This window comes from Poecilia formosa, unplaced genomic scaffold (assembly GCF_000485575.1).
Source record: "Poecilia formosa unplaced genomic scaffold, Poecilia_formosa-5.1.2 Scaffold127, whole genome shotgun sequence".
Taxonomy (NCBI): domain Eukaryota; kingdom Metazoa; phylum Chordata; class Actinopteri; order Cyprinodontiformes; family Poeciliidae; genus Poecilia; species Poecilia formosa.
The window spans coordinates 1,159,886-1,175,710 of record NW_006800066.1 but is presented as its reverse complement, the minus strand read 5'-3'; the positions used below and the strand labels follow the sequence as shown (position 1 = coordinate 1,175,710).

The 15,825-nt window shown below is 36.2% G+C and overlaps 2 protein-coding genes across 2 annotated transcripts; both read left to right on the top strand.

Moving 5' to 3' along the window:
* Positions 1-1,395: 1,395 nt before the first annotated feature.
* Positions 1,396-3,199, top strand: mrps21 (mitochondrial ribosomal protein S21). Its single transcript, XM_007561476.2, has 2 exons — positions 1,396-1,529; positions 2,680-3,199. Exons 1-2 carry the CDS (start codon positions 1,447-1,449, stop codon positions 2,858-2,860), a joined length of 264 nt encoding a protein of 87 aa, XP_007561538.1. The 5' UTR covers positions 1,396-1,446; the 3' UTR covers positions 2,861-3,199.
* Positions 3,200-7,453: 4,254 nt separating this feature from the next.
* On the top strand, positions 7,454-15,605 carry ciarta (circadian associated repressor of transcription a). The gene is made up of 6 exons (XM_007561475.2): positions 7,454-7,695; positions 10,581-10,847; positions 10,929-11,004; positions 11,079-11,157; positions 11,252-11,405; positions 12,893-15,605. The coding sequence occupies exons 2-6, from the start codon at positions 10,581-10,583 to the stop codon at positions 13,265-13,267; spliced, it is 951 nt and encodes a 316-aa protein (XP_007561537.1). The 5' UTR covers positions 7,454-7,695; the 3' UTR covers positions 13,268-15,605.
* Positions 15,606-15,825: the final 220 nt, after the last annotated feature.

Sequence of the window (15,825 nt, the reverse complement as noted above, 5' to 3'; positions counted from 1 at the left end):
CAACAAAGTAATGAAAATATCTACTTCATTTTCTCCTTTCTTGTTTGATCATTGTTTGAAAGATAAATGCTGAATTATGTATGGAAAAGGGTTTGTAAAAGATTTATGATGGTCTCGATTTCTTGATTTTAAAAACTTTTGAGGGCCACTGTAAAGGTTATTGTGCAAAAAACAATTTCTCATAAAATCAAAAAAATTATGGACAACCCTGAGCATCCTCTTCATAAGACTGCTTTACAACAACAAAGTGTCTTCAGTCTAGACTTTACATTGGTGTCAAATGTCAGATGTTTTGTCTCTTTGTGTTATTAAAAGTATACATATTAACAATTAGGTCAATTGTTAATATGCTTCAAATCTTGACTTCCTCCTCTGCTCACTACAGATTTAGTCCCACTCTGTACACATTACTTAGACCTGTTCTGATTAGGAGCTTGTTATTATACCCTGCGAAAATAGAAGATCACTATGAGGGAAGCACATATTTGGCCAGATTTGTTGTCATAGCAGTGCTCCAGTGTCCAGGGTTAGTGTATCATCAAGCCCATTATCCCCATCCTCTTCTAAACTCAAAGCTGCCACTGTTGTCTTTTTATCTGAGTCCCAGTTTAGGTAGTGATGCCATGTTTGTCCAATTTGGTGAGTGTTTTATGTGGTCCCCTACCCCATTTTTATTTTATGTTTTTAAGAAACTCAGCATTTGAGAATAGTTTCAATCTTGCTGCAACTCAAACAGGATTATACTGTATCTCCAGGTTGCTGCCACTTGGAGAGGAGCTTACCCAACCTGAATAGATAATATCATGAGTGCTTTTGTGAGGTGAATGGTGTGCCTCATGTTTCCCCAGGCGTCCCATCTGATCCAGACCTGATGAAACAGTCCTGGCAGAGAGAGTGTGAGAGAAAAAGAATCACAAACAGACTCTGTCATCAATGTATGCATCACTTGTGTGGGTGAAATAAAATACAATTTACTGGCAGTCTGTCTGAAAATATGGATAAACATATTCCACTGGAAAAAATAGCTAAATCTAATCCTTCTGCTTGTTACTATGGTAATAACATCATTCAATGCTTTGTCAGTCATTGTACCTTGTATGAACTCAGTAATCTTTAATACATACATACATACATGCTAGTATGTTTTCTTAACATCTTTGTTGACATTTTAGACTGGAAAAATGGTCTGAATAGATTCAAAAGCACAAATTTTATAAATCTTTTTTTTTTTTAATATTGGGTAATTGCAAGAATATTATGTAAAACAGAAGTAACTAGGTACATAATACTAGAATTGTGAGTTTTCATATTAATATCACTCAAATAGGGAGGTTATTTGAATGACGCGCCACCTAGCGATTGTTTAACCCCACACTCTTGAATCCGGAACCTTTCCCAGTTAGTCGTTGCACTCCGGAAACAAATAAGGGAAGCTCCTGCCTCATCATGGCGCGGCACCTACGCTTCATAGCTCGGACGGTGATGGTCCAAGATGGCGATCTCGATACCGCGTACAAGACCTTGAACAGGTTAAATTCACAAATTCATGCTAATTTCAGTTTAATATCAGTTTAGCTGATGGGAACTGAACGCTAATGCTAGCCAGGCTAGCGCGAGCTAGTAGTTCAGGGTCACAGAGTGCGACTGCGCAGAAGAGGCGACACATTTATGGATGTGGTATTTATTGATCTTGTTACGCAAGATCAATAAATACCTTTAAATGTATTTGACAAGGGATTTGAAGTGTGTCACAACTTGGTTTCCAAAAATACTCTAATTTATTGGGACGAACTATTTATGGAGCACTGTTTATGAACGAAGAGGTCAGCAGGAAGTTCTTCAAACTAGAGAAGCCAATAAGAACACACACGCACAAATCTAATGAGCTAATTATGTCGTTGGACAGTTGTTAATTATGGTGTCGAGACATTAGATTTAAAAGAATGAAAATTAGGAAGTAAATAAGAGTTAAACTAAACTTTTATGTCATTCAAACAACGCGCATCAAATTTAACTGCAATAAAACAAAAATAGTAAAGTACATGAAATACAATTATTCAAATTCCTTATTATTTATTCCTTCATCACTGGGATCTCTCAGGTGTTTAGAAAGGTTATTACAAAGGTGAAAGCCACACTGGTAAATACAGTGTTGTATTTACCAGTACAACATTGTGGACTTTTGTTTTAGCTTTTCTGTAGGCATTATTTCAAGGAAAGAAGGGTTTGGATGGATTTTACAATAAAATCAGATCTGATGATTCTGATTAGGAAAAAATATTGATCTCAAATATCAGTAGCACCTTAAAAATAATTTATAAATGCAAAGACATTTACATTTTGCTGTAGTTTTGCCAGGATTTTCATGAAGACTAGCAATCTGTTCTGCATGTAATAAAAGCTTATTTGAGAGGGAAAACAGGCCCACCCACATAACAGATTTTCAACCACCATTCTTGTTTCCAAAATGTCTGAGTAAGTATAGTATAAATTAAAATGTTTAAGTCAGATTTATTTTAAAGAGATTTGTTTCATGGAGGAGAACTATGCCACCTGGGATTGTTGTGAAATACAGAAACTGGAAACTGACAGTATCTCTTTCCAGAGCTCCTTGCTTTTAATTTGGTGTTTCCTCACTTAGCTTTTCACCCTTTTTTTTTTTTTCTCGACATCCGCCAGAATCCTAACCCAGGATGGGATCATTGACGCGGTGAAGCGCAAACGCTACTTCGAGAAGCCCTGCCGAGAGCGACAGCGGAAAAACTTTGAGAACTGCAGGCGCATTTACCACACGGAAATGGCACGAAAGATTGCTTTTGTCTCCAGGACAAACAGAGAGGATCCCTGGCTCGGTTGCTAGGGAGATTGAATGTGTTGAAGAAGGACGACACTAGCTATGTGTTACATCTGATGGGAATGGACAAAAGCAAATTGAAGAACATTTTTAGATGTTCATTCATTTGGAAAAAAAAAAAAAAAAAGGCTGATGGTTTTCTGCAACTTTCTTGTTTCATCCAAGCTGTGAAAGATGAACATTTATCCACACTCAGTAATCTCTGGTGTTACCACGTTGTGGTTGTTTTCTCCCCTGCAGCCACAGGAAGACCACCTAGATGTGATACTTTCTTGTCTCCTTTCATTTTGTTCATCTGTCATCTAAAGTTGTGTTAATAAAATAACTGTATCTGAGATCTCTTGACACTTGTTTTTAAAGAATTTATGTCAATTATAAGAAGTTTAGGTTTATAATTTTTAGTTGCTGCTAAAAGCAAACAAAAAACAGCCTTGTTGATTACATTCATGCTTCCAGACCAGTCACTTAAAGTTTTGCTTAAGTTTTTAAAAAAAAAAGAAAAAAAAAAAGGATCAACCTGAAATACATGTCTTCCCTTAAATATATAGGCTACAATTTTATGGATTTTGAATTTGTATGCCAAGTCCTGTAGTCTGTGAACTCAAGTTAATCTAAGGAATGTAATCATAAAAAATGAATAAATGACTACAAACTGCCTGAAACTTACATTTGCTGAAGCATTTTGCTTGCAACAGTCTTCCCTTTACATATAAAATGCTAACTTTTAATCAGATTTGAGAAAACATTTTACGATTTAATATCTTCTGAATGTCAGCGTTGTTACAGTGGAACAATTTGAACTTTTGTCTGATCTCACAGCTGCGATTACATGTCACAGGGTAAGTTACTGTGGAACATCGCCTCTGTTGCCCAGATGTGGAGCTGTTGGCTCCACATCTTGGCTCCACATCTGGAACAATAAATGTGCTCAAATTAAAGCTGGACTGCTGCTGTTACAACCGAGATCAATTAGTTTAAATCTTTTTATACATATTTACCAAAAGGCCAATAATTTTGAAAATGCAATATAATGCCTGTTGTGTTCTCATGACAGTGAGAAACAATTTAAGTGGAATACATTTTTATAACTGACATGAAACTGACTTTGAACAGAGATTTTGCCATTGCTTGTTCCTAGTTTAACAAGGAAGCTTGAATGAAATGCTCCGCATTATTTGAGCTGGATGCTAATTGATTTTTATGAAATATAACTCCTACAACCTGTTGGCAGTTACTTGCTAGCAAGATAGATTGTCAGAATACAGTGTACTTGTTGGAACTGGAGTCTTTAAATAAATTATAGTCATAGTCCATGAATTACAATGTGTTCTTATGAGGCCTCTTTGTCAGATTGAAAGTACTTTTTGAAAGTAAGAACCTCATAACAAGTAATAAATATATATATTTCTATTAAGCCCTCATTTTCTTATTGGTCTGATGTAATAGTGTAATATTAAATGGTGTGTCTCCAGCAGCATAGTGATCCTAATCATAATAGAATGACTTGGATCAAAACATATCCCTGTTTTAGGATGGTCCAGTCAAAGTCCACACCTAAATCCAGTTAGGATTCTGTGGCAAGACTTGAAAATGTTTTCTCACAGGTGCTCTCTGACATAACAGACATAACCCACACATGTTTTGAGAAATTTTTTTTTCAGCTCACAATTATTACAATAATTTTTTTGTCTTTAACAAAAAAAATTATTAAAAGTCTATGTAAATTTTAAAAAACAAAACAAAAAAATACACAAAATTCTTACAGAATGCTTAAGTTACAAGGCAATTACAAGGTTTTACAATGTGCATTTACCAGAGATAAATGAAGTTCAAGGAGAAAATGTCTTTGTTTTCTTTCTTCTTCTGAAACATTTTGATTATGTTCTTTGTCAAGTACAGCCTAATGAACGGCCATTGCACATTTTGTTTTCCATACTTACTGCATTTAATGGAGATGAGGAGTTGAAACTGTTCTGTTCTTTTTCAGAGGCAGATATTTTTTGGACAAACAAATGGCAAATCACAGAGTACCTTGCCTTACTTTGAGAAAATTGGAAAATGAAGACATGAAATGGGAACTGTAGTGGATTTGAGTCCTTATTACTGGAACAAAGCAAGTAACTTGACAGTTTTTTTTCCTTTCTTTCAGGCAGCTGACAAAGACAATCAGTTCAAAAGTTCTGCTCCTGTTCAGACAGAAATGTAACTTTCAATTTTGTATTCTCCGCAAACATGTGTGACAAAGTTCAAAGAAACGATGACTCACAGAAACTAAGATCATGTCTGACCTCTTTGATGGTTAAAATTTATTTTAAAATTAAACACATTAACAAGTTAAAGTTATTTCAATTATGTTGCTGAGTTGCTTATGTATTGACAGCATTATTACTGAGAAATATGTAAATGTTTTTGCTGGCTCTGTTACAACCTGCACACAAGCATGTGCAGGGACGAATGCCAACTGAGGTAAAGGTGAAAACTTGGGCTGTCATCACTTATCTGTAGATTAGACAGCATGTACAGTGTAAGACCGTTTCTGTGATAAGTGCTCAGAAATTCAGACAGATTCCAACAAATCAGGAGGTTTATTCCCTCAGTACACTGAGGCTCTGTCTGCAGATAGAACCTTTGGTAATGGCCGTACTGTACTGGGTTCTTTATCAGCAGGTTGCTGTGACTGTGTGTGTTTGCATGGTTACAATATCTGCTGTGTCGCAATCAAAAAGGAAAAAAAAAAATCCTGAACAAAGTGTTCCTGCGCAAATATCAAAACACTTGTCAAGCCTGTTGCAACAAAAAGCCATAAAAAGGTACACTGCTGATCTGCACCTGAGCCTCTACTGTACGGTCTAACAGGAAACTCTGGTTCTCTGATCTTTCAGGTGATATGTGTTCGGTTGATTGCTACTGTTTAAAAAAGTTAGCCATGTTTGAACTTTCTCCTTCACACCCAGAATTTTAGCAGCAGTGCCTTTTCCTTTTATTCTGTCATATTGACTTTACCGTTTAATAATTATCATTCTGATTAGAAGAATTTTTTTTTATTCTCCATAGTTTTTTCACATCCTTTCTTTTGAGTATCTCATGTGCACTGAAGAAGTGATTCACTCCTCCAGTCTATGTGCTATTATGTAATTCTGCTGGACTTAATTTAGAGCCCTCTCTATGGAAACTTCAAACAGTCTGCAAATATGTATCCCAATTTTGTGAAATTTAGTAATGACAACTTTATAGAAATAAAATGCTTAAATTTGCATTGTTTATTTCATACAGTGCTGTGAAAACGTCCCCTTTCCCCATAAAGATTTCACTTCACTTTAGTGCTTCAGATCACCTAATATTGTTCAATATAAGATGAAACTCGAACAAACACATAATACATTTTTACAAAAGCCACCCAAAATAGACAAGCTTAAATGTGTGGAGGTAGTTGTTTCTCTGAAGGTAATAACTGGTTATGCAACAGGTGGAAGCAGCAACTCCCATCAAATGCCTGCAACAACTGGTAATGAGCCTTTTATACCAGTGTGGAGGAATTTTGACTCCGTCTATTTTTGCAGAATTGTTTTAATTCAGTTACGCTGAAGATTTTTTGGGCATGAACAACTTATTTGCAGGTCAGGCCACAGCATCTCACATGGATTCAGGTCCAGACTTTGACTTTGACCCCCTCTCCCAAAATAGCTACGAAAGGACTGAAACAGCAAAGCACCAAAAAATGTTCCAGGGTCAAAACAAACCAGTACACCAAGTTAACTTGGTTGTGACGTGAATCCCAGATCTGAGGTTTAGAGCCAAACTAAGCATAACTGTTATGTTGTGCTACCAACTAGAAGCAAAACAAGTCATTAATAGTGTATTTCTTCGCTTTTAAGGTTTTAAAACTCCAAATGAGCATGATCAAAAACACAAGAACAATGCAACAACTGTAAATAGAAACAGAAAGAATTCCTAATAAACTATTCACACGAGAAACTTTCATTACATTTTCAAAATATTTTACAGTGAAGCTCACATTTATGAATAAATACTTGGGATTATTGAATGATTAAAGTTAAAGTTTCACTCCAAGGAAGACAATTTATACCATGCAGTGTCTATTGACCTGTAAATGAGAAAAAAAAAGTGAAATCATAGATGTATAGCCTTTTTCTTTCACAGTGCTATTTAAGTCACGTTGCTGTCTTCAGTCTACATATTTACCACAATTGGAGACTTACTGGATAATGTGACTGGCTGATAAAAAAAAGGGTGAAAACACTGATATAATGGAGTGTCTCTGAATAATACACTCTAAACGTGACCTGCTGTTTCTCTTATTCATTTGTTGCGTTGTATCCATTGGAAGAGGCCAAATGTGACCCTGTTATGAAAACCTAAAATTTTCAACACTTGCCAGCAGCAGCCGCGTGCAGCTCCCCTCTTCAACGAGCCACAACACTCACACGTGCAGCTCTCGGAGGTGAGGCGGTGTCACCGCGTGTGCAGACCAACCCGAAACTAAGGATAGCGCCGATTGGTTGAGGCTTCCGTCCAATGAGAGCGCTCTCGTTTCTCGTCCAATCGCAGCGCCGTACCCTTTGGCGCACGTGCGGCGGCCGTTGAGCTTCTCCGTTCTAGTACTGTTTGTACAGAGATATCCGTGGAGTGGGTGGGGGAAAAGCGAGACACAGTCGACTGGAGGAACAGGGAGGAGCCGAAGCTGAACTGGAGAACAAGACGGGATTCACAGCTGAGCTTATTCACCGCTACCTCTGTGCTCAAGTTCCCTCCGCTTGTGGGGAACAGTTTCTGAAAGTAGAGTTTTGCAAAGTTAGTTTCTGGATTCTTCTAGCAGAAAGGTAAGAACTATTCTCTCTACGTCTTTGCACGTCTGATTATTTGACGTCCACAGATATATATTTGGAGGCGGAGAAGCAGTATAGGAAAAGCGTGCTTAAAACAGTCATATATTTAAACATTAGTGGTTCATTCTTAAAGAAAAAAATGGGTTAAACTGTTCTCTATTAACTTGACTGGATTGAAAATGTGGGGAAATTCATTAACAGATGAGGACATAGGTTTTATACGAGCAGAGGAGTGTTGTATAAGTGTGCGTGTCTCAAATGATTTATTTCCAGGCTTGTTGTGAACTTTTTAGGCACCCCCTTGTGACTCTTGTGTAACAGTTTCCCCCCCATTTTAAACTTCGTACCGCAAAAATAATGTATAGTAACTAGAAAGAAAACAATTTCTGACACGGCACCTACCAAATAAAAATACGGTTCTGAGGGGTTATCCTCCATCTCCAATGAAGAAATCAATTTTCAGCTGCAGATTTTATTCCATTATGTAAACTTGTTTCATTGTCCGTCCACAAGATTGGACGGACAATGACGGACAATCCGTCTTTCCATTTTTGTTATATTTTACAATACAAAGTCAGTCCCATATTTTTATTCATGATTTTCCTAATGACAGTTCCTCCATGTGCACATATACAACATTCGTCAGTCAATGTTGACACATTCTAGTTTGTTTTTTTGTGTGTGAAATTGTTCATAGGTATATTGTATATGTGTGGAATACCTTTGGTGTAGTTTTTTGTGAATTGCAAATTTATTTTGGTAATCATAGAAACCAAGGGTTAGGTGTTGTCCGTTCCTATACAGTCAGTCCCCCACTTTTACTTTTAACAAGTGCTTGTTGAGCCTACTGTTTATTACTGAACGGCTTTTACAATATTTTTTCTCTTCTGCATATGTATAAACATTTATGTGAGTTTTGTAACTTTTTAGTTCTGATTCAATTAAAAAGTTGAATCAGAACTAAAAAGTTCTGATTCAAGAACAAAAAAGTTCTTGAATCAGAACTAGGAGTGTGGGGGGAAGACCACTATTTTTAGTGTCTGACCTGCTGATCACTGATCAGAGGTGATAATGGGAAAATGGGCCAATTCCAATATTTGCTTGCATTACCAGACGATACCAATATTCGTTTGGCAAATTACTTTGTGCTTCCAACTTTAGCCTATTCAATTGTCTTTAGCCATAGTGCATACAAAATTATGCAAACTTTTTTTTCTCAACCTTTCACAAAGTCGGACCATGAATGGAGAAAAATGTGCTACATGTTCCCAACAGAAAATGAATTACAAGATAGTTCCCCGTTATGCACCAAATTATATCTTGGTTATCTATATTGGTGTTTTGCTGAACTCAAAATAAAAACAAAAGAAATAAACTGTATGAGGTTGGAGTCTGGCAGAATAAAAAAGTGGTAGTTTTCTGTTCTAAATTTAAAAACTGTGTTTCTTTAGGTGACCGTTGTAATAGTTTAGTTTTTAGCAAATTATGCAAAGCAAATGGCAACAAACAATTACAGATACAGACCAATGGCAAGGCTAAAGAGAGGTTCTTCCAGGTAATTTTGTCTTAATTTCAAATAGTTTAAAAAATTCATATTCTATAGAAATTTGTAAAATAACAAATGTTCTTTTTCTGACGAGAAAAGGTTTAATAATTTGTCAAAACAATACTCCTAATAAAATCAAAATTGACAAAATGCAGTCTCTTTTTTTTCCCATCCTCTCTCATAAGAATAACACAGAGAAAGTTTAAATCTCTTTATAGTAGAACAGAAAGTATCTTTTATGTGTCTTTATGCTGACGTTTCTGGCACTTTATGAGTTTATTCCCCTGTGGTACAGGTGTTCTTTTTGCTGTGTCCCGGTGTAATAAACTGTCAAAATTGATCACTTATCTTCATTACGTTATGGTTGCTCAAACACGAGCCAGACATTAGTCACAGGTCTGTACAATTGGTATACCGATATTGGTTTTAATATGCACATGGCAGTGTGGAAATTTGTGCCATTTATTGAAGAATATAGATTGATTAAGTAGAAAAACAACCATTATGCGATTAACTCTGAAATATAAATAAATAAACAATGTAAATGTCTTTCTGCTTTGAATATATGGTCAACTTTAGATTATGAGTTGTTTATCCAGCTAGTTGTGACCAAAATCCTTATTTACATCTTAACAAGGATTTATTGAAAGTATTTCTTCTGGCCAACTTAGTGGTAGTTTCTTTATGACTTTACCACCTTATTGCCTCTTCATCTTTTAAAACTTCTTATGCTGCACTCAATAGCAAGTGTCAATGCTTAAATTACAAGTACAGATATCCTGAATTCATTGTGCTTAAATAATAGCTAGCATTTACAGCAGTTGTTTTCTTTTAGTGACATTGAAGTTATGGTACGTTTGCAGTTCAATGTTCATCAACTATAAAGTCTCAAAAAGGGGAAACATAAAAAACCTTAAAAGAAATAAATAAACAATGCGTAGCCTGGAGGGAATGCAAGTAAAGCCTGGTGGCCCGCCAGGCTGGTGTAAACCCTGATGTACGTTTTCATGTTTCCCCAAAATATGACGTCCTTTCCTCTTTGACTGGTGACATTTTCAGTTATGATTGTTTATCGCGACTTTTAAGGAGTGAACTGGAGTGTATGCCACAACAGACTCGGACACTTTTATGGCGACTTGCTTTTTCTTTCTTCTCTGTGGACACTTTTTCACTGAAAGCAAAAAGTGACGTGTATTAAAAAATATGTTCCCGTCAGTATTTGAAATACTTTGCATTTTTCCTGCAGTTTTTAGGAGTGAAATAAGTTTCAGTGCAGATCATTTATACAACAATAACAATAACCATCATGCACTAACTCTGTATGTCTCCGCAGATGAATTCATTAGGTAAATCTTCCAAATGGCCGTCTTATGACTCGCTTCCCTCCACCCCAAGCTTCCCCCCCAGCGAAAGCGAGCAGACTGAGGACGAGGCAGACATCTTCTCTGAGGGAGAAGGGGACGGCGTATTAAAAAGCTCGCTGCACTCAAAGTTTAATGGCGATCAATGTGAACTATACCCGGATGAAGCCAAACATTTGTCTCCTGAAGCGGCTGCACTGAGGTCATCAACTCCAGGAGACTTGACCTTCGCTAAGAAAGTGAGCACAGTTTCACTAAAACAAGCTTTCTCCTTCTAGTGTTTCATTTTCATAACAAAATGTGTCTGTCTGTATTTTCAGTGTGCTGATTTGCACAGGTATATCCGCCCTTTGCTGGAGCTTCTAAAGGGATTACAGACTGGACGGTTTGACAAAGGTTTGTGGATTAATTACACCAAATATTGCTGTGTAATAAACCAACTTGTCTGACATTCTGATGTATGTTCATAGGCTTAACCAGCTTTCAGCAGAGTGTTGCCATAGACAGATTACAGCGAATTCTTGGGATCCTGCAGAAACCTGAAATGGGGTAAAAAAAAAAAAAGTGCTTCTAAATTAAACAACTCCAGCAAATATGTCATTATTGCTAATACTAATAGTTTCGACATTGATTTGTGTTGCAGTGAGAAATACCTCCAGAATCTGCTGCAGATAGAGATGCTGCTCAAAATGTGGTTTCCTCGGGGGTCGTTCAAGTCCGAGGACAAATCCAAGCAGACCAGCTCTGCCTCACTCGCTTTACATCGGAGGAAAAATCAGCTCCACATGCCGGTCAAGGTGAGAATCAAATGACATTAATCCATGCTGGTGCCTTTAGAAACAATGGAAAAAGTTTATTGATGTCAAACAATATAATTAAACTTTTTCCAATGTCGACATGCTATAAGCTTCAGCATGTTGTGTTTGGGTTTCATGTGATCGACTAAGTCTGTCACAATAAGCAATAAATCAATTAATCGCATGAGAAATTAAAATGAGTGCAATAATTACCATTTGCATTCTTGTTTGTGTAGTTTGCTTAATTCTGCTCTTTAAAATAATTGAAAAGCTGCCATTTTGAATTTTTATTTTTATTTTACAAAAGTCCTTACTAGTGGTATTGTCTGTCTGAGCTTTATTATAATTATAGTCTGAAGGGCAATTTTATATACATAGACTTCATAATCCATTTTATTTATTCTTTTGGTTATTCTGAATATTTAAAATGTCTTAGAGGTTTGAATGTTGTAAATTAAAGTTTATCCACCTATAAGTGGGTGAAATGTCTTTATCATTACATCTGTTAGCAATTGTCTCAAAAATGACAATATTATCATTATTGGAATAATTTCTCATCCTGACAGGCCTGTGACTGACCAACACAAAGTAATGAATAAATGTGCACTAGATGCAAAATAATAAACAGTTTTTTAAACCAATGAAATTGAAAAAATGTCAGCAAGTTTGTGTTCATCCCAGGTTTTCTCTGGTAACGAAATAAATTTCAGTTCATGTCTTTCATGTGTGTAATTTCATCTGAGTATAAATCCAGATCTTATTTTAAAATAACTTTAGGGTATTATGAAGACCAACAACAATCAGATCAATGATAAGGCTGTGGAGAAGCATGGTGAGGTTGCAAAAAATAGATGTTTGTGTAGAGGAGAATTAACACAATCCATCACTCTAAACACCACATCCTCATACTGAAACATGGTGGTGGCAGTATCATGCTGCAAGAATGGGTTCCTTTCTGCACAGCCAGGAAAGCTTCTTGGTGTTATTGGGAAGATGGGTGGAGCTAAATAAAGCGTAATTTTGGAAGAAAACCTGCAAAAAACTGAGACTATAGAAGAAGGTTCAAAGATGATAAAAGTCACCATCGCTGCATGGTGGTGGCAGCATCATTCTGTGGGTGACTAAATACAGATGTATGCCTAAAATCATGTATTCTGTATTTTCAAAACCATGTGTGTTATTCAAAACTTTGTGTTGGTCTATTACAGAAAACAAAATGCATTCAAGTTTGTGATTATAACTTGAAAAAGTGAAAAGGTGTAAGGCGTATGTATAGCGTATGTATACTTTTTTGTCTCTTTAAATTAAGGACAGTTTATTAAACAGAGATCACCTTTAAAGGGAAATAAGTAATGTTTAGCTATACCCCGTTCATACATCTGTTATCCGTGATGTAGTGTTTTTGTAATTCAAGCTTGTTATTTCCTCCAAGACTTTTTTTTTTTTTTTAACAGTAGCAACATTTGGTTCTATTTTTTCCTCTGCAGAAGAGAAAGCTGAGCTGGTCAGACCCCGATGTTGCCGACAGACTCCCGGCGAAGCAAAACCACACAGAACATGAGAGGTGCCACGCTGCCTCTTCACTCGACACCGCCGCCGCTCCGACATGTCTTCCTCTAGCTCCAGAAAATCAGATCACGGCAGAGGAGAAAACTGCTGACACAGAAGTGGATAACTGCTCAGCAGGGCAAAGGTTTACAGACAGGACTGGCCCTTTAAGCAGGGCTTATATATGTAGCAGGAGAGAAAGCGAGAACCCGAAGCGCACTGAGATATTTCTGCCCACCTCGCGCCGCAGCCCAGCTACGCAGGACTGCTTGGTGTCTTCGAGCAACATCGTTCCTACGACTGACTTACCTTAACTGGCTGAGGCTGACCTTGCTATCACATGGAGGTACCTCAGCTGGAGGGCGGACCCGATTACATAAGTATAAGGTTTGGCTTGAAGCCAGTCTGCCATGCCTGCAAGGCACATTAAACCAGAGGAGGTGGAGGAAGATACTTATTAACCCCCGACTCTCTGGGTTTCTTTTCCTAAAGTGGCCGTGTTATATTATTTTTATTAGGAGTTGTTGTTGTTTGCAGGAAGGTAATGTTTTTCTATGACACTAAGTTGAAGGAGCTTGAATTTTTTTATTATATTTCTTGTGTGTTAAAGCCGTTTTTACTGTTTTTATATTTTTTTCATAATATACGACAGCCTGAAAAGTAGCAGCACAGCATTCTGAAAATAATACCAATAATGATTTTATTGTTATTGTTATTATTATTTCAGAAGCTGCTGTTTGTAGGAAGGTGATGCTTTGTGGAGAACCGAGTTAAAATAGCTTAAAAATATTTGATATTTCTTGTGCAATAAAGCAGATTTTTACTGTTTTGTACTTTTACATATTTTAAGGCAGCCCAAAAAGTAATGGCAAAGGATTAAAAAAAATAAATAAATAAAAGTATTAGACAGGGGATAACATTTGTCACATACCGTTAATATTTTTTACTCTGTCCTGCAGTAGTAGTAGCCTCATTGCTGATTTCTGGCAAATTGTAAAAGTAAAAAAAAATAACAATTTGCAGCTTCTTTGGATTTCTAAGAGAATTTTACTGTATTAATATTACATTTACAAGAAGTCAAGCTCTCTTCAGTCACATCGCCTTCAAAAGCTGATATTTATGACTATTTTACATAGAGTTTTCTTTAAGTGACTTGGAGACGCTCCAAAATTGAAAAGGAGCTTCCTTTGCCCATTTTCTGCTTCCAGCTACGATTAAGTTACTTTCTGGTAGATTTTGTCATCTTGCTGACTTACATTATCTCACACTGTCCAGCGTTTTTACAGATGGAACTAAATGATGTAGGAAAGACATGCAACTTCTCCCAAGATGTGCCAAACAAAGACATTTTTACATTCTCAAATTGTAAGTGGCTTATAATGATGTCACAAATATTTTATTTATTTTAGTTTTGCTTCTCCACTTAATATGAAAAGGAAAAGGGTTTTTCTGTAAAAACACGTGAGCAAAAAAAAGAAAAGAAATACTCGGCTAAATTCGATTCTGCATATTGTGCTATTTATCGTATGAGTTGCCACCTTTTGCTTTTATTGGAAATATGTTGCAGTGGAAATTTGTAGCAAACAACTTAAAATATTTATGCCTGTGTGCATCTGAGTTTGTGTATCTGCACTTTGGATGAAAATGAGGAAATGTTACACATCTGTGAACATCAACAAAGTTGTGAGATTATTTATAAAAGCATTACTTGATATTTTTAATTCCATCGGCTGGTTTGTGTTGCACCTCAGAGGTACTTGAATTATAAACACGTGTCACTGTGCAGGGAAACATTTGAAGAATAGTAGCATAATATATACTAAAACCAAGCATGATGCGGAAGTAGAAACCAACTTCTGTGCCTCATTTTAACGGATTTATCACTCTATTATTTCATAAAATTGGCAACACTGTAAGTGCAATAAGAAACGTGGTAAAGATGAAAGGAACTGAACCATTTCCATTTCTGAACTCATCATTTTTACTCTTTTAAAAACATTTTGGTGAAGTTTCATTCATGTTGAATGACTTCTCTGATGGTTTGTCATCGTCAGAGCCTTGCATATAAACACAAATAACAGTGGAAATTATACAACAAAGAACAATCAAGTGCATAATTTTTTATAAATGATTTAAAGAAAACGTGTCACTGCAAACCAGATGTGCTTTTTGTGCAGGTGTTTCTCAGGCTTCATTATTTTGGATAATTCAATGTTACTTCATGTAGAAACGGTAAGCACAAGGCAGAGAACAACATGTGTACAATGAAACTCGGTGTTTTTGTTATTAAACTGTAATATGTGACTATAATTGTGAAATAAGACAAAAGTTCTCTCTTTGCAGTTGTACGTTTTAAAAAGGTCCAGTTGTTTTTTTTGTTGAGGCCATTTCTTTGTTTCTTGTAAATCATATTATTGTCCTTACTGGTGAGTGCTTGAAAAATATTTTTAGATATTAAAAGACTGAAATGATTTATTAACTCCATTTGCTGGTTTGGAGTTTTTAATAAAACACCTTCAAGATTTTTTTACACACTCTGACGTTTTCCACATTACAGTAACAGACCAACACAAAATAATATATTTGAAGTTGAAGGAATGTGTTATATGGGCTTAAACTTTTTCTATGAATAAAAATAAAAAGAGTGGGCTGTTCCTTTGTTTCCTGGTCTCTTCATCGCTCAATACCTTGTTGCAGTTATTGCTGAAACTCCTTAGGTGTTTCCCACTTCTTCCCGTGAAGCAGAAGAAAAACACTGGTTGCGATGTCCGTTTTCCAAACTCATATCTATACGTGAAGCGTATAAAACTACTTTGAAATGTATATATTTTTGCACCATTGCAAAAAAGTAAAGACATTAGGCATGGTTTAA